The sequence below is a fragment of the Eurytemora carolleeae genome, unplaced genomic scaffold (genome assembly GCF_000591075.1).
Source record: "Eurytemora carolleeae unplaced genomic scaffold, Eaff_2.0 scaffold207, whole genome shotgun sequence".
Classification (NCBI taxonomy): domain Eukaryota; kingdom Metazoa; phylum Arthropoda; class Copepoda; order Calanoida; family Temoridae; genus Eurytemora; species Eurytemora carolleeae.
Genome location: NW_019396121.1, coordinates 263211 through 285125, shown reverse-complemented (window position 1 = coordinate 285125; position 21915 = coordinate 263211). Strand labels below are relative to the sequence as shown.

At 31.3% G+C, this 21915-nt stretch overlaps 1 protein-coding gene across 1 annotated transcript in view; it reads left to right on the top strand.

Annotated features, from left to right (window-relative positions):
• Nucleotides 1–11060: 11060 nt before the first annotated feature.
• LOC111695545 (neuropeptides capa receptor) overlaps nt 11061–21915 on the top strand; it is a 34645-nt gene continuing 23790 nt past the window's right edge. The window contains exons 1-2 of the mRNA XM_023464911.1: nt 11061–11357; nt 19586–19680. Of these exons, the coding sequence (XP_023320679.1) occupies nt 11123–11357; nt 19586–19680 (330 nt within the window). The 5' untranslated portion in view covers nt 11061–11122. The remainder of the gene's footprint in view (nt 11358–19585; nt 19681–21915) is intronic.

Below are 21915 nucleotides of genomic sequence, written 5' to 3'. Positions count from 1 at the left end.
AAATGAGTTTTAGTTTTGAAACTATTCAGGGATAATAATTAGTTCAACATTTCAAGTAAAAGATGTGTGGTTGACACGTATCAAATGAAAACTTGTAAAATATTTTAACGGATTTAGGATTTTTACTTTCACATTGAGTATCACGAGGTGAGAACGAATTATTAAAAAATTATTTATATTTTTAAAAATGCCGAATTTATTTATCTACACTTGCGTAGATTTTTTTCTGTTAGATAAGGAATATTTTCAGTTTTTAATTCTGTCAAATTACGTTCGTTGTTTCTCCTGCATAAAATCTGCAAGTCACTGTTAAAGTGAAACCATGATTATACATTATCACTTGTAATTATCAGATTTGAAACGAGAATACTTTCATTATCCTTGCTAAGACAACGGTTTGAAGGTTACCGTTCTGAATCGGACATGTCCCTCTGTTAATATATTAAAGTGAAACCATGATTATACATTATCACTTGTAATTATCAGATTTGAAACGAGAATACTTTCCTTATCCTTGCTAAGACACCGGTTTGAAGTTTACCGTTCTTAATCGGACATGTCCCTCTGTTAATACCTTCAAGGTAAATTATTAATTAAGAATGTGTTGCACGGCAAAACATTTTATTACCTTCATTTATAAAAATTTTTAAATTTCTTATTTGTTTCTTTTATTTTTTTGCGTTGAACAATTTACCCATATTAATCATGCTACGTTCAGACTGGGGTGTCATGCTTAACAAACTTTTTCTAACAAGACCTATCTCCGCCATAAATTAATCGAAGAAAATGAGTCTTTTCCACAAACTCAAATTTGCAAGCTAATATATTATATTATATATATTTTATATATATATACCTTATATATTACAAACTTGGATTATTTAATCTAACAGAATTCATGAAGATACAAGACGAGCAGGGATTAGTGATCGCGGACTATCTGGTGGATACTTGGTATATGATCAAAACATCTCTTGTATACTTAAAGGAATACGTTTAAGTGTAATTAATTTCAGTTGACCCTCCGTGCAAAGATGACAATGCCTTACTTACAACGGTATGGAAAGCTTTGTCCGATTAAGATAGGATTAAATTATTGTTTTTGTTTCTTTAAACTGTTTATTTTCATTTTCGGGTTCTCTGCGAAATTGACTTGCGTTTTTCTTGCTTATAAGACGCTATGGTGAAACTTGCAAAAATAAACACTTCTCGAGTCAGAAAAATTACAATGTCTTTAATATTTTTGATAAAATTAAGGTTTCAAGGGTACTGTTGTAAATCGGGCATTGTCATTTTTGCATGGAGGGTCGCTTGAAATTTCGCTTACAATCCCTTTAAGTGAGTGTTGTGAATCTCGGGGAACAAGAACTGATCTCAATCTTATTTGCATACCTGAGGCCTAATTTAAAGAAATTGAGCCGAGGCTTAAATTTGAGACGCGGTTCAAATATGGCTGATTTCACTTCACATTGTATTTATTTTAACTAGGCTTTTAATACGCTTCACATCCCCTTTCCTTCAAATAATTTGTTCTTCTGAAAGTCGGATATTTTAAATCTGTAGGACAAAATTTAATGATTATCGAGACGAAGTTTAACTTCACAGACAAGTTAAACCACTTTTCCTCAACTTGAAATGGCGCGCAAGTGGTTCAACTTATTCTACGTTAGTGTTTGATCAATTTCTATTATATTTGGTATCTCACTGGCCTCCTTTGAGATCGGTCCCATGAGGATACATCTCTTCTGAGAACAAGGTTAGACTTAAAGTTATTTTTGAACAATATGATGAAATCAAATCATTTTCAGATTTCTTGAAGAATACATATCTCCGCCCTAGCGTTTCTTCCTTCAACAGATTTGTCAGCAGTTTGTTTAAGATCCCAGAAGGGGTGGCTTATAGTAATATCCAGAGGGGGAAATAAAAGAATTATTACAAGAAATTTGGTCAATTTTCTGTGAAAACTATGACCAGTTGGGGGGTGGATGGTGTGTAAGCAAGATTTCGATTTTTATTTTTTAAAAGTCTTCATTAGAGTGAAACAGTGGCGTCGCAAAAAAAATTTTTTCCATGTGCCTCTTAATTTTTCCAGGGGGGGGGACAAGCCGCCTCTGGATCCCAGGACTTTCTATCAAATTTTGATTTTTTGAAAATATTGTTCTTGTTGAATATATTGAATTCTTTTTAAAATATTGTAATACTATAATGCTAACAATTTGTGTTGAGATAGTCTCTGTTCTGCATAAAATATCTATAATTTTTATGATATTTTCCAGAGGGGGGGGGAATAATGGAATCCGAAATAATTTGTATTAATAAATATGAAAACTGAGAAGCTGCACTGATTATTGCTTTAAAGTTTATAGTTTTTATTTTATGTTTAAAAAGAATATTGAGGTTAAGTATATCTATTTATTTTTGTGAATGTAAGTTTATTTTTGATATATTTTAATCTATATAAAATTTAAAATTATATTTCTATAAAGGGACTGTAAACGTAAGGTTAAGTAACTGTCCCTTAAAAGAGTGGTGTTTGTGGATTCACAAAGGTACTCTGAATAGCTTTGTTTAATTAAAACTGAATTATAAATCCATGTTTTTGTTTTTTTAAAACTGTTTATTTTTATTTGTAACTTAGTAGAAAGTAAAAATTTATTTAAAACTTTTTATGTTTTTTTTCTGTTAATGTGACTTGGGTATTTATTGATTTAGTAACAATGGGTAATTAATTTTGTAACATTGGATAATTAATTTAGTAACAATGGATAATTAATTTAGTAACAATGGATAATTAATTTAGTAACAATGGATAATTAATTTAGTAACAATGGATAATTAAGCACCCATAGCCAAATAACGACGTTATCTTCGAGGTTATTGACCTAATTCAGGTTTCGAAACAGACATGCTTCTATTTTTTAAATAGAGGACCGCGAAAGTCCCTTGAATATTCAATTTTAGCTTTTTACTTTCCTAACATATGCAAAATGATTTTTTTACTACAGATTCAGATAAGATTATACTCATAAACTGTGATTTTATGCAGTTGAACAGTCTCTGGTCAATCCTGGCATCTTCATTTTTTAATCTTCATAAATTCAAAATATATATTTGTTTTTCAACAAATTTTAGAAGTAAACATATTGCACTAAAAGATATATTTAGATGCTTATTTACGCAGAAAGAAACTGATTACTCGCCTCTCTCTGATTTCTTCAACCAGAATGTGAAACCCTTTATATTTCAAACGTTTACGTTTGCGAAATAAAAGGTCAGGTTACAAAGACTAAGAAATGTATAAAATTACAGTTTGAAATGAGTATTCAGTTCATTTGATCCATAAAGAAAAAAAACGAAGAGGTAAAGCTTAGCTCAGATGTATACAACCGATCTCCCTATTAATCAATTAATAGAGTGGTCGGTTGTGTACATTACGATATGTTTACGTATCTAACACTGTACACTTGCATATAGAGTGATATTTCTAAGGGGGATTTTATGGAATTTTTAGATTTTCTTTCTTTATTTAAAGAAAATTCGATGATGTTGACTGGAAACTTTTGACAATTTTCGAATTTGTAGGTTTTCAATTTATTAGCAAAAAGTTATGTCAAAAATATTAATTTTCTAGGACATGAATTGAACTTAAAACATTCTTATTTCAACCATTTTTATTGTTTCTTCTCTTCAACTCTCTATCATAAACATGACAGTGTATGCAGGGTTACCCACAAAAATGAAACAACGATGACGACCTGGAGCTCTTAACCCAAAACAGGTTTGGGGGGGGGGGGCGTTTGGCACCCCTCTAGTTTTTTTACTAATTTTTTGACTTTTCATAAATAGAAATTTAAAGAATTTTTTTGTAAATTTTTTTTGCATGAGTTAGGGTGCAGGGCGATAAAAAACCGGAGTATGTAAAAAAAATCTTAAATAGCCCACAACTTTTGTATGACTAAAGCTACAGATCTGAAAACTATATTTTTGAAAAGCCCTTGAAAAATGGGTGTAGTAACATGTGTCACACTTTGATATTTGTTTTAAACAAAAAAAATATTTTTTTTTACATTTTTTCGACCTTTTTTGCATTTTAAAATTCTTAAAAAAATTATCAAATTAAAAATTATTAAAATTATAAATTAAACAATACTGTAAATTCATTTTTATACGCACCTAAAGTTGAGAGCAATGAAAAAACTCACATTTTTACAAGAAGAATTGTTTTTGCACTTTTTTACGGTGTAATATTTAGTCATATACTTTTATTAAAATAAACAAACAACTGAACTGGAATGTACTGCAGTATACAATCCTGTGTTTACAATCCATATTAAGTGTCTATCTAATTATCAATACTAATATTCAAATATCTACATAGAACCACCCCTTAGAATTACGATCACTCTACACACAAGTGTACAGCGTTAGATACGTCAACTATCGTAAACTCACATTTTTACAAGAAGAATTGTTTGTTCATTTTTTCAAGATGCTATATTTGGTCATACTTTTATTAAAAAAAAACTGAACTAATATGTACAGCAGTATACAATCCATATTAAGTGTCTATCTAACTATCTATACAAATATTCTATTATCTACATTTAATCACCCCCAAGAAATACAAGCACTCTATAAACAAGTGTACAGTGTTAGATACGTAAACAATTGTGATGTACACAACCGACCACTCTATTAATTAATTACTAGGGAGGTCGGTTGTGTACATCTGAGCTAAGCTTCACCTCTTTTTTTCCTTTCTCTATGATTTGATCTATTTTAGATTTTACTTTCTTTGAATAGCGAAGTTGTCCCAAAGAATTATAATGTAAAGATAGTTATTTCAGAGGTGTACGCTTTTTTTGTACTGCAGTGTACTGTTTCCGGGTGTAAAGTAAAAAGAAGGATGTCGAAGTCTGACATGGGATCCATCTATCACATAAAAAATCAATGAAATATTCTGGTCATATAGAAAACTATTATGTGAGTTATCAAAATTTTCAAAATTAAAGGCTTTTATCCTTCTTGGAGACCTTGGATAGTAAAGGAACACTGAAGCATCTATTCTTGTTTACAAATTCCGCCCAGAGAGAACGGGTAACAGCAATTAACTTTCCTTGCTTAATACCTTCTTCAGTTGTCCAATGTTTTGAGATGAGTAAAGAGAAGGGGTTAGGTTGGATATACAAGGTCCCTCTTTCTCCGGGAGGACGGAACCTGTTACAGGACTCTGTATCCGTTCATTCTCATACAGTACCTGGACCAGTATACATGTATTCTCGTACAGTTCTGGACCAGTTTACAAACATTCTCATACAGTACCTGGACCATGGTTTACATACATTCTCATATACAGTACCAGTACCAGTATACATACATTCTCATACAGTACCTGTACCAGCATACATACATTCTCATACTGTACCTGGACCATGGTATACATACATTCTCATACAGTAACTGGTCCAGTTTACATACATTCTCATATACATTACCTGGACAAGTATACATACGAACTCATACAGTACCTGGACCATGGTATACATACATTCTCATACTGTACCTGGACCATGGTATACATACATTCTCATACGGTACCTGGACCAGTTTACAAATATTCTCATACAGTACCTGGACCATGGTATACATACATTCTCATACAGTACCTGGACCAGTATACATACATACTCATACAGTACCTGGACCAGTTTACAAATATTCTCATACAGTACCTGGACCAGTTTACAAATATTCTCATACAGTACCTGGACCAGTTTACATACATTCTCATACAGTACCTGGAGCAGTATACATACATTCTCATACAGTACCTGGACCAGTATACATATATTCTTATACAGTCCTGGACCAGTAAACATACATTCTCATACAGTACTTGGACCAGTATACATACATTCGCATACAGTACCTAGACCATGGTATACATACATTCTCATACAGTACCTGTACCAGCATACATACATTCTCATAAAGTCCTGGACCAGTATACAAACATTTTCATACAGTACCTGGGCCATGGTATACCGACATTTTCATATACAGTACCTGGACCATGGTATACATACATTCTCAAACAGTAACTGGTCCCATTTACATACATTCTCAGATACAGTACCTGGACAAGTATATATACAAACTCATACAGTACCTGGACCAGTTTACATACATTCTCATGCAGTATCTGAACCAGTATACATACATTCTCATACTGTACCTGGACCATGGTATACATACATTCTCATGTCTTTCTTTTATGCAATACGTTCAAATTTACTTTACCTGCAGCCTTATTTCTTCACATAGGTTTACAACTATAGAGATGCTAGGAAATAGGGTTTGTTCATAAAGTAATATTATACTACTACAATTGGTTTTGCAAGCAAATAAACAACTATAAAATACGGTCTTTTTTACAATCCAGTATAAATTAAAATAGTGTAGCACAAATATTTTCCAATTAAAGGGACAGACCGGCTATGTGAGGTAGTTGAACTGAGTATGCAGTGTTGTGGAAAATTTCTTTCGGTAACATGTGAGACATATTAAACTTTTTAAAGATCTACAATCCGGAGTTTGAGCGAAAATTCGACGTTCAAAACTCCTACTTTGGGGGTGGATACGTTTTCAGAATTAGTTTTCTAAATTATTAAACGTCGAATTTACTCTCAAACTCAGGATTTACAGGTCTTTAAAAAGTTTAATATGTCTCAAATGAATCCGAAAGAAGTTTTCCACAACACTGCAAATTCAGTTCAACTACCTCACATAGCCGGTCACTCCCTTTAATTATAATTTAAACTGACGCAACGCTAGAAACAAGCGTTTTGAAGCAAGAAGGATAGTTAGGTAAAAACAAATAATTCCTGGCGACACTTTAAAGTCTGCCAGGATATCATTTCCAGCAAAACTGTTCTTGAGCTGAGCTGATACATAATACAATTAGACTTAAACAACCTAATCCACCTCTCCGATCCTTAGTTCTACTGTCTATATTGCTACTCAATATTCTCTCCTCCATCCCTGTATTTCTTTTTTGCACGGTAAAACAGATCATTCATTCACGTTCTCTTTCATCTTAAAACTTTAAAGTTAGTCTATCCGTCTTCTACCATTCTTTTCTTTTACGTTCTAACTTCTCCAATTCTATATTTAAGGTTTGAATGGAGGGGGGGGGGGGTGAATAAAGTAAGAAGTTTTCCAGAAATATATTTTTACCCTCCCTGCAAAAATTGAACCTATGAATGGTTTTTAATCAGGTTTAACAATTTTTAAAGCTATCACCACGAAACTTCTTGACGTTTATTTTGTCTTATTTTTAACGGTTTGTGTGCTTATATGCTGTAGTGACTAGTGAGTGAAAATTTTTTTAAAAAGCTGTTATCCTTTTTGTTTTAAGATTAAAAAAATCCTCCTCCTTCTCGGAAATTTTTTTATTTTATACTTTCTGTTTAAAAAAAAAGATATTGTACAAAATTAATATATTTATCCTAAATTGGAAACCGTGTCGGAGAATTTACTTAGTAATATTTTACAGAACCTGTAGGGACTGTAGACCGATCCATAAGGACTCCTAGTAGGGACTGTAGACCGATCTATTTATAGACCTGCATGTCCTATTCACAACGGCTCCGTTATAATATTCATCTGAACAATAAGGAGGAATATATCATGGTGTTTTTATCTGTAATAATGTGTTATAAAAAAAATTTTCATTCTTTACTACTGCAATTATTTGAAAATCACTTTACTGTTTATTTTATAAAACGGTTTAAAGTTCACGCGGGTAAATTGGTCATGATACTTTACAAATGGAAGAGTCTCTTAAAACTACGGAAACGTAATCTCATAAGGTAGAAAAAAGAATTTCAACAGATTTTTTCGGAAAATAAATTATACTTTGGAAACGTTACATATCTTAATTATTAAATAATAATAAAAGTGAATTGGCCCTTTTTACATCGCACAATTAGGATTTTTCATGTTTTTTATACTATTTAAAGTCATAAATCGTAAGTAAAGTCTTCTTCTTATTCCAGAGTTTTCTGGTTATCACTGTTTATGTAAAGAAGTTTTACCAATACTAGTAAAAGTGTGTGCTAAGAATTGTTCTGCTATCTTGAAACTTTATCTTCAATACATTCTTGATTATACTCGTAGACTCACAATGCTGACACAAATATCCACAAACTGTTTAGAACAGGAGTATTCAAAAACAGGAACTATAGGACAAAAGGAATGAGTCTTTGCCTTAATCTCAAATTTTCTAATTCCTATAACTTTGCAACCTTGGATATTTAATACTTAGATTATTTGATCTAACAGAATTCAAAGATATTCAGGTTACAAAGATATAGGAATTAAAAGATTGGAGTATGTCGCAAAAACTTATTTCTTTCAAAACCCAAGCAGGAACTATAGTGCAGGAATACAAAAAGGAACTAGGACAGGAATACAAAAACCAGGAACTAGGACAGGAATACATAAAGGAACTAGGACAGAAATATTAAAACAAGGATATAGGACAGAAATATAAAAACCGGGAACTAGGACAGAAATATAAAAACAAGGAACTAGGACAGAAATATAAAAACCTGGAACTATGACAAAAATATAAAAACAAGGAACTAGGAAAGAAATATAAAAACAAGGAACTAGGACAAAAATATAAAAACAAGGAACTAGGACAGAAATATAAAAACCAGGAACTATGACAGAAATATAAAAACAAGGAACTTGGACAGATATATAAAAACTAGGAACTAGGACAGGCATAGAAAAAAAGGATTTAAAGGACAAAAATACGGTGGTTGGCGATTATATCAATATAATGAAGCCGACTGTTTTATTTAAGTTTTAATTGTTAACAAGCTTTTTTCGAATTACAATTTTACAAATAATTAAAGAGAAGTTTTTAACTGACAGCTTATCTTTGTTTCCATGCTGTTTAAAGCTTGATAAAAATGAAAATTGAAATCGAAAGTCTTCATTATGCATTATATTGAAAAAATCGCCTACCACCGTATAAAAACCAGAATTATAAAAACCAGGAAAATGGACAGAAATATAAAAACAAGGAATAAGAATAGAAATACAAAAACAAGGTATTAGGACCGCAATATAAAAGAAATAACTATGACAGAAATATAAAAACCAGGAACTAGGACAGGAATAAAAAACAAGGAACTAGGACAGGAATATAAAAACCAGGAACTAGGACAGGAATATAAAAACCAGGAACTAGGACAGAAATATAAAACAAGGAACTAAGACAGAAATATTAAAACAAGGAACTAGGACATAAATATAAAAACAAGGAACTAAGACAGAATTATAAATCAAGGAACTAAGACAGAAATATAAAAACAAGGAACTAGGACAGGAATATAAAAACCAGGAACTAAAACAGAAATATAAAAACAAGGCACTAGGACAGAAATAAAAAAACAAGGAACTAAGATAGAAATATAAAAACAAGGAACTAGCACAGAAATATAAAACAAAATCTTTATTTCTTTTTTTAAATGTAACATATATTTTTTTATATGGTTCTTTTTAATTTGGATAATAACTGCATAAATTCAATGAATAAAAACCAGGAACTAGGACAGAAATGTAAAAACAAGGAACTAGGACAGGAATATAAAAACCAGGCACTGAGACAGAAATATAAAAACAAGGAACTAGGACAGGAATATAAAAATAAGGAACTAGGACAGGAATATACAAACAAGAAACTAGGACAGAAATATAAAAACAAGGAACTAGGACAGGAATAAAAAAACAAGGAACTAGGACAGGAATATAAAAACAAGGAACTATAGGACAAGAATATAAAAACAAGGAACTAGGACAGGAATATAAAAACAAGGAACTAGCACAGAAATATAAAAACAAAATCTTTATTTCTTTTTTAAATTTAACATATTTTTTTATATAGATCTTTTTTAATTTGGATAATAACTGTTTAAATTCAATGAATAAAAACATTATTCTGCATGCATGCTAATTTTTTGTTTCTGTTTAAAATCCTGCCCAAGTGTTTTTCTTACAGATATTTTCAGCATTATAAAACTTTGAAAATTTAAACAGTTGAAAAATACATTTCTAATGAAAACAGATTCAATGATTGGTTAAAAAATTTTCTAATAAAGACCGGAATCGATAAGATTTGAATTCTGATATGTTAGCTTGTGACCATGTGTTTCAAGAAGCAACCTCTTTTATTTGACTTACTCAATTGATCCAACTACATTGTGTTTCTTAAAATATTCAGTAGTTTTCCAAATTCGAAGCTGCAAATATCGGCTTTTTTTTATAAACTAAAAACCTAGAGTTAAATTTTTTAGAGAACTTCTTCATTTTGCAATTTATTGTCGATTGTGAGAAAGATAAAATCAGTTAAATGAAACTTTTTTATTTGAAAGTTGAAACAAAATGTCGTGTAAAGGTCTATTTAAAATATTTTTCTTGGTGCACCAGAGAAGCCTAGTTTAGCTGAGATCTGGATATACAGGGTCTCCCAATAAACATGGGAATTCCGTGACGAGTTCGATATCGTCTTTTAAATGATTCTTTGATTTTATTTAGTTATACCTAGTGAGAAAGCTTTAATCCGTAATATTATCGTCTGCTATGTTTTCATTTTGTTTTGACTGCATGTGGTTGTATTTGGTACGCCCTGTATATAAAGTAGTAAACTCTATTTTTGTTGTTTTTAAGTCCGATCAGACCGTGGGAATCCATTCATCGATTCGCCTCAAATTTTGATTGGGGAACTTGGTTAGTTTGTTTAAAAATCTAAGTTGGATAGATTGACTTTAATCGCTATAATTCAGAACACTTTGGACCAAGTATTGTACCTGTAGGCTCTCACGAAGGCAAAATTGGATCCAATCAAAATTCTCATAAAACTATGGACACCAAATTTATTGTTTGTTATTTCATGCCCCCCCCCCCCCTCCTTCAAACTCTTCTTTAAAATATAAAACTATTGTAAAAATTATTTATATTTTTTATTCATTGAAGACTATTTCAGATTTGATCTCTAGTTTTGATCAAGCAGAAAGAAAAACAGTTAAACGTTACTGAAACTAAATAGTTTATGGAAGGTGGAGAATTTTACCCAAAATCAACAATGGAGAGAGGAGATACTTACTCAGGATCTACCTTGGAGACTGGAGTTTACTCCAACTCCAACTGGGGGAATGGAGATGAACCCCTCAACTCGTCCTGGGAAAATGGAGCAGTTTACTCTCCCTGGGAGAATGGGGGTGAACCTGGAAACTTGTCATCCTACCCGGAGTCAAACCTAACTCTAGATCAGTTTCTGGCAGAAGGTAGCAAATAAACCAATAAAAAAAATGGGGTAAATACAGGACGGTTTTTTTATCCAAATATCTTTACAGAGATGCATCGTTTCTAAATATAAAGTAGTAATCTTTGTTTCTTTGTTTTTATGTCCGATCATAACATATGAACCTCTTAGCCGATTTGCCTCAAGTTTTATTTAGGGAAACTCGGTAAAACCATTGGAATGTTCTTAGCTTGGTTTAACAATTCTTATTTGAGTAGGTTGACTTTGATAGGGCAAACTGGGTTCCCAAGTTAGTAGAAAATGAAGTGAATCAATTCATTATTTTGCGCGCCTAAAGGTCCCTTTCGTTTGTTGCGAATACCACATAAGTCTAAATGGTTTGTTTGCCACAAATATTCACAGCAATGATCCTAAAATGTCGTCTCATTCCTTAATAAGCAAGTTAATTGTGACAACAAAGCAGATGAGAGAGGGTAGCGAAACGGTACTAACCCTAACCTGTTTATTGTTTTCTAGCAAAAAACTATTTTTTTGAACTTCAGAAATCTTATTTTTATCAAATTTTGTTGAAATTGGAATAGTTTCACTGAAATTTTATTATTAAAATGCCTTTTATGAAAAACGTAAAAATTATCAGAATTCTTTTGCATGCAATTTTTATGCGAATTCACTTTATGCAAAGAGTTTTCATCGTATTATATGTGTTGTTTGGGTTACCTACAAAATATGAGACTTTTACAAATACCTGAACCTCTTAAAATATAACGATCTGATGAATAGACTTGAGTTTCTAGTATGCTGCATATTGCATGATCCGAATAAAAAACTGCATGAAAGCTAAAAAATCTTATCCTTTGTATGTAACCCTGTCTGTTTGTTGAGCAAAGGAAAGGCCAAGAGATTAAAAATTGCACATACTTTAAAAGAGGATTTAAATTTTATGCTCAAATTCTTAAATTTAAAGATCTTAAAGTTTTCTAGATTTTTAAATTAGCAGAATTGTATATTATTTTTAAAGTTTCTGAATGGTGAATGATAAACAAAATTAAAATCTATGAAGTGTTCACTTATACAATATTTATTGCATAATAGTAATTCAAAACTGTTTCCAATAATATAATTAAGTAAACGTTTAAGATGAGAATATTTGATGTAGACATAATTTCAAGTAACCCTTCATTATTAGAGTGGCATGTTCGATTGACATGGTACTCTTGAAACCTCTGCCTGGTCTAAAATGAACGAGATATTAAAATCTAATATCATTTTTAATTGTGGTTTCTCACCCAAAGCTACTTGTGAAAATGTTCCGAATTTGGCTTTTTTCATTGAAAAATACGATATCTTCATTGTTTTTGAACCCTTATGTTGTCGTCTCATACCGTTTGTTTTCTTTTATAATTAAAGGAATTGAGTCTTTACCACAAACTCTAATTTTCTAATCCATATATCTTTACAACCCAATGTTGTATACCTCAGATATTTCGAACGATGAATTCGCTTAGATCAAATAATCTAAGTTTAAAATATTAGATGTTTACCCCATCAGGTTACAAAGATTAGGGAAAAGAAAATTTGAGTTTGTGACAAAGACTAAATTCTTTTATAGATTTATTTATGTCTCTTTATTTATAAATAATTTTTACAATTGGTTTAATTTTGTTCAATGTGTAGATAAATAAACAACAATGTGGCCACTTCTTGAATTACCGCATTATTTCTAACTAAAGGTATTCAAAAGTGCATTTAAGGTTTATTTATTGCCCCTCGGGGAAACCACATTTTCCACACGACCGAACTCTAAAAACCTGATCTGGCAAAGTTTTACAACAAGAAATAAAATTTGTCATTTTAGCTAACTTATACAAAAGGAAATTTAAATTTATTACTATTATAAATAATGTAGAGATATTTTTTTGCTCATTTTGTTTTCTTTGGTCGATTTTTCCCGGTTCGGGCTTAATTGGAAATCAGAGTCATTTAAATTGGATTGATAATTGACGACATTTTTTCAAACTATGACAATTTATTTAACATAAACAATCAAACTTTTCTTGAAATTTTTATCCAAACTTCTCTTTTTCGTCAGGAAAATTTTTTGTTGATTTTCAAAATTTTTTCTTTAAACACATCTTTGATTTTGCTCCTTTTAAAGGGAGAGTTTGCGAAAAATGAAAGGGGTATAGGCTTAATGCGATAAAAAAGCGCTTTTGATCGTTACTAATCTTACTTCTATCTGTTGCGTCTATAAGGAGAAAATTGTGAAAAACGACTAATACCGAAGATCGTAGTATCCATACAAATTCAGAAAGATGCAACATACGACTTAGACCGTAGAAAACTCTATTTAATTTCAAACAAATCATTCAGATATTGCACCCTATGGTCATCGATTATCTTTCGCCACATTTGTATATAATTGATTTTTCATAATATGTTTTAATTGTTATGATCTGAGAGTTACTTATAAAAACATTTATTCCTGTTTCGAGGATTTTTGATAATGAAGACGACATTTTCATATTTTCCAGGAATGTTCGAAAACAAGTTGGAAGCTAAATGTTATTTTAAAAAATAAAATCAAAACATATTATGAAAAATCAACTTTACAAATGTGGAGAAAAATAATCGATGACCATAGGGTGTAATAGCTGAATGATTTGTTTGAAATTAAATAGATTTTTTTTACGGTCTAAGTCGTAAGTTGCATTTGTCTGAATTTGTATGGATACTACGTTCTTCGGTATTAGTCGTTTTTAACAATTTTCTCCTTATAGACGCAACAGATAGAAGTAAGATTAGAAGGGATCAAAAGCGCTTTTTTATCGCATTAAGCCTATACCCCATTTCATTTTTCGCGAACACTCCCTTTAAAGACTGAAAAATCACAACATCACGATTAAATAGTAAACACTTTCTCATCTTTTGTTTCTGGTCCTCTACTCTATAATTAAACACATATCCTAAAAAGCGAGATAGTTTTATTAAAAGAAATATGACCCAGTAATTAATTTCTTTAGACAAAATTAATACATGTCTGACAGAGAACAGATTTAGTAAAATTATAGAAATGTAGTTCTTAAAATTAAAACTACCAGTCAGCCAGCTTTATTTCAAATCCCCTATAAAAGTTTTATGTGTTGATCATTAAAAGAAAATTAAAAACATGCTAATCTTGTTTACGCTTTAAAACTTTGCATGAAAGAGGCAGTTTAGGGAGTTTTTTAAATATTCTAAACTTTTCAAAGTTTCATGAATTATAGAACTTTTCACTCTACACCCACAAAACACTCAGATAGGACCAAAAAGATGCAAGTTCTGGATAATATTTACATCATAGCTTACAATCTGTTTAATCTATGACACCTCCTGATTTCGAAATGTAAGAGAGGTGCGTAATGAACCTCACTAGTTTCCTTGTTGTGGGTTTACATATTTTTGTAGATTTTAGTGAACGAATTAAAAAAATGATAAAATAATTCCAAAACTTACCCTAAATAATAACTAACTAATCAAAAATAATATTACGAACCGCAAAATCAATATCTAGACCATTATCTTACTTCATTTATGAAACCCGGGTACAGTTCCAGGATTCATGACGATACACTCTCTTTACTTCGAGTAGAGTTAAATAAGAGAGTTAACTTACGCTTAGTAACGGATTCAAGAGTTCATTCCTCTTTACTTATTAACATTTTTTTGGGGGGGGGGGAGACAAGGAAAAGGAGACAGGGAACTTGAAGGATAAAGAATTGGGAAAGATGAAAAGTTACGAGTAAGGAGGAATAAAAAATAAAAAGAATAGGAGCAAATTTAAGGAAGAGATTAAAGGGTGTTAAAAAACTTAACACCTAACGCTTTTTTCCTCTCAGAAGCTTAATTATTACCCGATCATAATAAAATCACAATGTATTAGGATCAGGGAGTTAGGAATAGAAGGGAGATATAACTGACGCGGTTCGCCCTACCATATGATTATACATGCTTTGCAGACGGTACTTCATTTGTATAAGAAATATTCAAAGTAGGTTATTGTGTACGCAGTAGATGTACATCAGACAAATATATCTTATTTAAATGGAGTACCGTCTGCAAAGCATGTATAATCATATGGTAGGGCGAACCGCGTCAGTTATATCTCCCTTTTATTTCTTACTCCCTGATTAGGATATTAGGAACACATAGTAAAAATATCAGATTTGGTCAATTCTACTCTGTCTGAATAAAGGCACATTGTTTCAGGCCATTTTCTTTTAAAGAGAATGATTCAAGTAGAATTAGACCTTGTAATTTGGAACATTTTTACCTTTAAATATCTAAAACAGTTTAAGAAAAATATTTAATTCATTCACCTTTTAGCAAATTCCATATTATTCTTCAGGGAATTTAATTTATCAAAAGAAGCATGTCCGCTGTCAGTAGAATGTCTAAAATTGCATTTATTGTCAAATTGTCTTTCCGTTCTTTCCCTTGCTTCTTTTTTATAAAAAAATCTTTTAAATTGATTTGACGTATTTTGTCACTTGAGCATATATGACCACTACAATTGTCTAATCTGATCTGTAAATCTTAACAACCTGATGGTGTTTGCCTATGATATTTCAAGTTTTGATTAGTGAATCTAACAAAATTTATACGTAGATTAAATATCAAAGGTCTGAAACATAAAGTGACAAAGATACAAGAGTTAGAAAATTAACGAATTTAACTCCTTTCACTTAAAGTTTTTCACGCATTTAGATTTTTAACTGAAGTAAACTTAAGAAAAATAATTGATATTTTGAATCCAATCGTAGGTAGTGTAGATAGAGTAGGTAATATAGGTAGAGTAGACTAAAAATGATGAAATAAAATAAAAAGAGGGATACAACTTCCAAAAACATAGAAAATACGTATTTCAATCCTTTAATTAAATCCAACCTTGGGGGGTTTGCAAAACAGAAATTAGCTTTAAAGTAGTTCAATGAGGGAATTAAGTTCCAACTTCGTGTTATATATATCTCTCATGTTTATATATATATATATATATATCATGTTGTTCATATATATATATATATATATATATCATGTTTATATATATATATCTTATTCAAGAAGTTTCCAGAAGTTTTCCTTATCTCATTTTCACAAAGAAGGGAAATACAGATGTTTAACATAACATTTATCTTGAAAATTAAAATTGTAGAAACCAAATTAAATGTAAAATATTTTTTAAAATATTTGTCTGACAAAGTTCTCATCCTAAATAAAAATAAATCAAATAATCCCCAATACGTTAACCTTTCAAACATAAAAATTCCTATTTCATCGGTTCCATGATCGAATTAGTCCTGATTTGATTTTTTGATAAAAATCTACAAAGAAATTGAGTCTTTGCGACAAACTCTGATTTTCTAATCCCTATATCTTTGGATTCCAAAGTCGTAGACCTTTTATATCAAATAACATAAGTTTGAAATATCAAAGGTTTACGACATTGGGTTTGAAAGATATAGGGATTAGAAAATCAGAGTTTGTGGCAAGGAATCAACTCCTTTTTTTAGATTAAAAATATATGTAAGGTGATATAAAAATTTAAACGGAGTGTTCGCGAAAAATTAAAGAGGGTGTCGGCTGATACCGAAATGAATTTGGCTTTTATCGCGACTTCTATCTGTTGCGTACATACAAATATTAATATATTGTACACTAGCTTACACTCCAGGCTTACGGAAATTTGAACTAAATTTTAAAGATAAACAAACTGGGTTCTTGATCATAGATATCCAAAGGTTGCAAGGTTTGACGCAAATATCAAGTATTTGACTAATTACTTCTTTAAAACTAAACCTAGAAACAAGAGCTTTATAGTTCTAAAGCCTATATGTCTAGGGCTACATCTGTATATAAATTTGGTTTGTCTGTCTGTCTTTTTGTTTGTTTGTATCCAATAAACGTCAAAACGGCTGAACCGATCAGGCCCAAATTTTTGGTGGGACATCACGTGACCACAGGGAAGGTTTATGAATGATAAAAATTATAAAAAAAATGTGTTGTAAAGGTTTTTAATTTTGTAAAAAAAATTAAATTCTTTAAAATCCGCGAATTTTTTTTTAAAAATCCGCAAAAATTTTTACTTTTAAAATGTAAACAAAAAGAACATGCTCACAAGAAGATGGGCGCGAAGCCCTAAAAGCCTGATAAAAGTATAAGTCAGTACGCGAGGTAAAATCATGTCCAAGGCCATTAGCCACAATTTGAATTTAACCAAGTCTAGAAAATTGTTGCAATTTTCCTAGCAGTCTGGATCTATTTTCCTAGCGGTCTGGATCATTTTCCTAGCAGTCTGGATCATTTTCCTAGCAGTCTGGATCTATTTTCCTAGCGGTCTGGAACTATTTTCCTAGCGGTCTGGATCTATTTTCCTAGCAGTCTGGATCTATTTTCCTAGCAGTCTGGATGTATTTTCCTAGCAGTCTGGATCTATTTTCCTAGCGGTCTGGATCATTTTCCTAGCAGTCTGGATCATTTTCCTAGCAGTCTGGGATCATTTTCCTAGCAGTCTGGATCTATTTTCCTAGCGGTCTGGATCTATTTTCCTAGCAGTCTGGATCTATTTTCCTAGCAGTCTGGATCTATTTTCCTACCAGTCTGGATCTATTTTCCTAGCGGTCTGGATCTATTTTCCTAGCGGTCTGGATCTATTTTCCTAGCGGTCTGGATCTATTTTCCTAGCGGTCTGGATCTATTTTCCTAGCGGTCTGGATCTATTTTCCTAGCAGTCTGGATCTATTTGTGATCAGTCAGAGGTTTAAAGGGTACCATTGTAAATCGGGAATTCGCCACTTTGCGCGAAGTGTCACTTACGAAATAACGCGTACGATTCCTTTAAAGATCTTTTAGATTTTTAAGTTTCAAGTCGTAAATTTGTTTTGAAAGAATTTTTGGGGATCGTATTGAAGATAACTCATGTTCATCATCGTCTGAAGATCGTTTAAAGCCGACGATCTGTTAAAGTTTTCGATCAAAGCATTTTTTTAAAACAGAAAGGCTGGTCATTGTTTTGAAATATTTCAACATCAAAAGTTTACTTACCATTTAAAATTTGATGATGTTTTTTTCCACAGCTCTAAGATATCTCAAAGTTTTATGATATTTAAAGTTCAAAGATAATTCTAGATTAGAAGTTATTCGAGGGATGAAGATATTCCACAGTTGAGAATACTAATCTAAATGTTTTTATCTAAAATCTTCTTTCTTTTGAAAATGACACATCAACAATGCTTCCATTAAATCTTCATCTTGGAGTTTTGTTGTCACACTCTTGTTGTCAAGAACTATCAGACGTTAACCATCTTCATATTACACAGTCTAATAGAGACTAATGTTTCTATTTGAGGAGGCGGAACTAAAACTTATTGGAGTTATTCTCACAAAATGTCGTCTTCGTTTGGGTTGAATTACAGTTAAACCCTAAATGTGCAATACATCGAAATAATTTATCAAATGTCGTTTTGACAATTTTTCAATGGGTTTTTACGTAAATCTCAGTATTTGCGAAAATAAATAAATAGCCATGAATATGCGGGAACAGTTTTAAAGACCTCCATATAATAATTTATTAAAAAAACTAAATATCTAACAAAAACTAATAAATAAGACAAATAAACGATATTTTCACATAGGATAACAAATGTGCATGTTTGATAAAAGCAAACCTTTTAACAGTCGAAACCTTTTAAAGTCTAGAAATATTAAATGTTTCTGTAAAACAAATTTAGCTATTGCCCATCTCTAGTTATAGGTCTAAATCCAGTTTTTTGTTTAAAAGTTTGGTTAAAGCAACTAGATGGACCAATCATAGATCTATGTTTGAAATACTAAAACAAAAGCAGTTCTAAGTACACATGCTTAACTTAAAGCAGATATATGGACGATGGATCATTACCAGTCCTTCATACAGTTCTATTTTTGGTACTTGGACCAATGTAGCTGGATGGGTCATTACCAGTCCTTTATACAGTTCTATTTTTGGTACTTGGACCAATGTAGCTGGATGGGTCATTACCAGTCCTTTATACAGTTCTATTTTTGGTACTTGGACCAATGTAGCTGGATGGACCACTACTAGTTCTAAATACACTTCTATGTTTAGTACTTGGACCAAAGTATCTAGATGGACCACTACTAGTTCTGAATACACTTCTTTGTTTGTTACATGGACCAAAGCAGATAGTTCTTAAATTCTTGATAAACTTTTATGTTTAGTACTTGGACCAAAGCAGCTGGATGGGCCACTCTTGCTTCCAGTTACTGTGTTCTATGTTATCATATTTCTCACTGGACTTGTAGGCAATATTTCGGTAAGTGAACACCCACCCCCAACACACACAAAAAAGCAATGAAATTTGGCACTTGTGAATAGAAGAGATTTTTTTAGATAAACATTTTTAAACCATCAGAAAGTTAAAAGAACATAGATTTATTACTTTTTACCATTTTTTATAATTTGCCAATTAAAAAGTCACATTGCCATGTTTGCCTAATTGTCTGTTTTCATTTAACTTTTAATTGCCTAAATATACAGGGTTGTTCACAAAGAATTGCACTTTAAGAACATATCTAATTCAAAATTGAATTTTTCGAATTAAAGCGGCTTAGGTCGTTATTAAAGTCTCATTATTTGTGGGAAACCCTGTATTTCATAATATAAATATTAGAATACACAAACAATATACATATTTATAGTAGTGTATAGGCAGGGTCTGAATAAGATAAACATTGGAAATATTATAACAAAAATTTAAATATTTAGATGTTTAGATATTTAAATGGAAAGAAAGCATCTCATAAAAGAGCTCTGTTGCCAAACAAAACCAAAAAGAAAAATATTAACACTCTTCCAATTTATTTTGATCCTTTGATTCTCAACAAAGTGCTGAAGAATTTGTTGAAAACGTTGATAGGATTATTCTAAAATGAGTTAGCTGGATAATGGAAGATTTGTCAAAAACATGAATCAAAGGAATTGAGTCTTTGCTACAAACTCGGATTTTTAAATTACAATTTCTTTAAAACCAAATGTCGTAGACCGTAGATATTTCAAACTATGAATTCTGGTGGATCAAACAATGTAAGTTTGAAATATGAAAGGTATGCATGATCTGGTTGTTAAGATTTAGGTATTAGAAAATTGGGATTTGTGGCAAAAACTCAATTCTTTTCGGGAAATAATTTTTTCTTTCTTTGCATCATAGAAAATCTATATTTGAGCTGCATCATTATCAAAGNCCCCCCCCTGCCCTCCCAAGTAGAACGCTACTATTAATCGATGAAATTGATAAGTTTTCCTTACTAACTATGAACTATGTCCGACAAGTAAGACCGTGATTGAGTTTTATATAAATTGATACGAGGTCTGTAGAGTAAAGACATATACTGCATAAAAATTATTGAATCTTAAAAGTTTTGTTTGATTTTATGTTTTTATTAAATTTTAGACAAACAAAAAGAAAGCGAAAAAGAAATGAAAAGAAAGGATTAATTAAATCTTCTTTATCTCATTATGCCAAAACTATAGGAAATGGATTAAGTTCTTGCAACAAGTTCAAAATTATTTAATCCCTTTATCTTGAGAACCTGAGGCCGAATGTAAAGATTTTGAGTCGCGTCTCAAATTTGAGACGCGGCTCAAACATGGTTGATTCCACTTAAAATTGTATTCAGTGTTTTCGATATTTGTGCCGGGGCTCAATTAGAACCGGGTTTCGGCGGATAAGCTTCGCGGTTTAAATTCTTTAGATTCGGCCTCTGTTCGCGTAAACAAAAAATTTAAAAAAATATTTACAACTGTTACAACCTTTGATATTTCAAACTTGAAACATCAAACAGTAACTTTTGAATTCCTAAGTTTAACTATCTAGGACGTAGATCTGTCTGCCACTTCTTCTGTTTAACTGTTAACTTAACAGCTAGTATAGATTCAAAGCAATGAAAGCCATAAACCATGAAGCTTTGTACCAATCAGAGATCTCGAGATAGCAGAAGAAGATGCTTTGCGAATTCTTATTGGTCGAAAACTTAACGTTATAGGGCTCTCATTTGGAAGATAAACCTAGGAAATGTCTTAGCTTTATCCATGATAACAAAGGAATTGGGTCTTTTCAACAAATGCAAACTTTCTAATCCTGATATCTTTAAAACCTTTTATATTTCAAATTAGGATTATTTATAACTTAATTTATAGTTGAAATATCTAAGGTTTACAACAACAAGATGAAGGATTAGGAAATCACAGTTCATGGCAAAAACTCAATTTCTTAGGATGAAACCATTAAGATAATTCAATACGTCGTTTTTAAAACATTTTATTTGGCATATCAGGACAGTGAACGGTTTTGTTTAAATTGACAATTTTAAATTCTTTTATGTTAAAATATGTTCATTGCTTCATTACATTAGATATTTCAGAATACAAACATGGAATCTCTAATCATAAATTATAAAACTTATATTTTCGAAAAGATAAAGATAGAGAATGAACACGCAGGAAGTTTGAATATTTTATTAGAGGAAAGTAAGGGCGGAGTGGGGGGGGG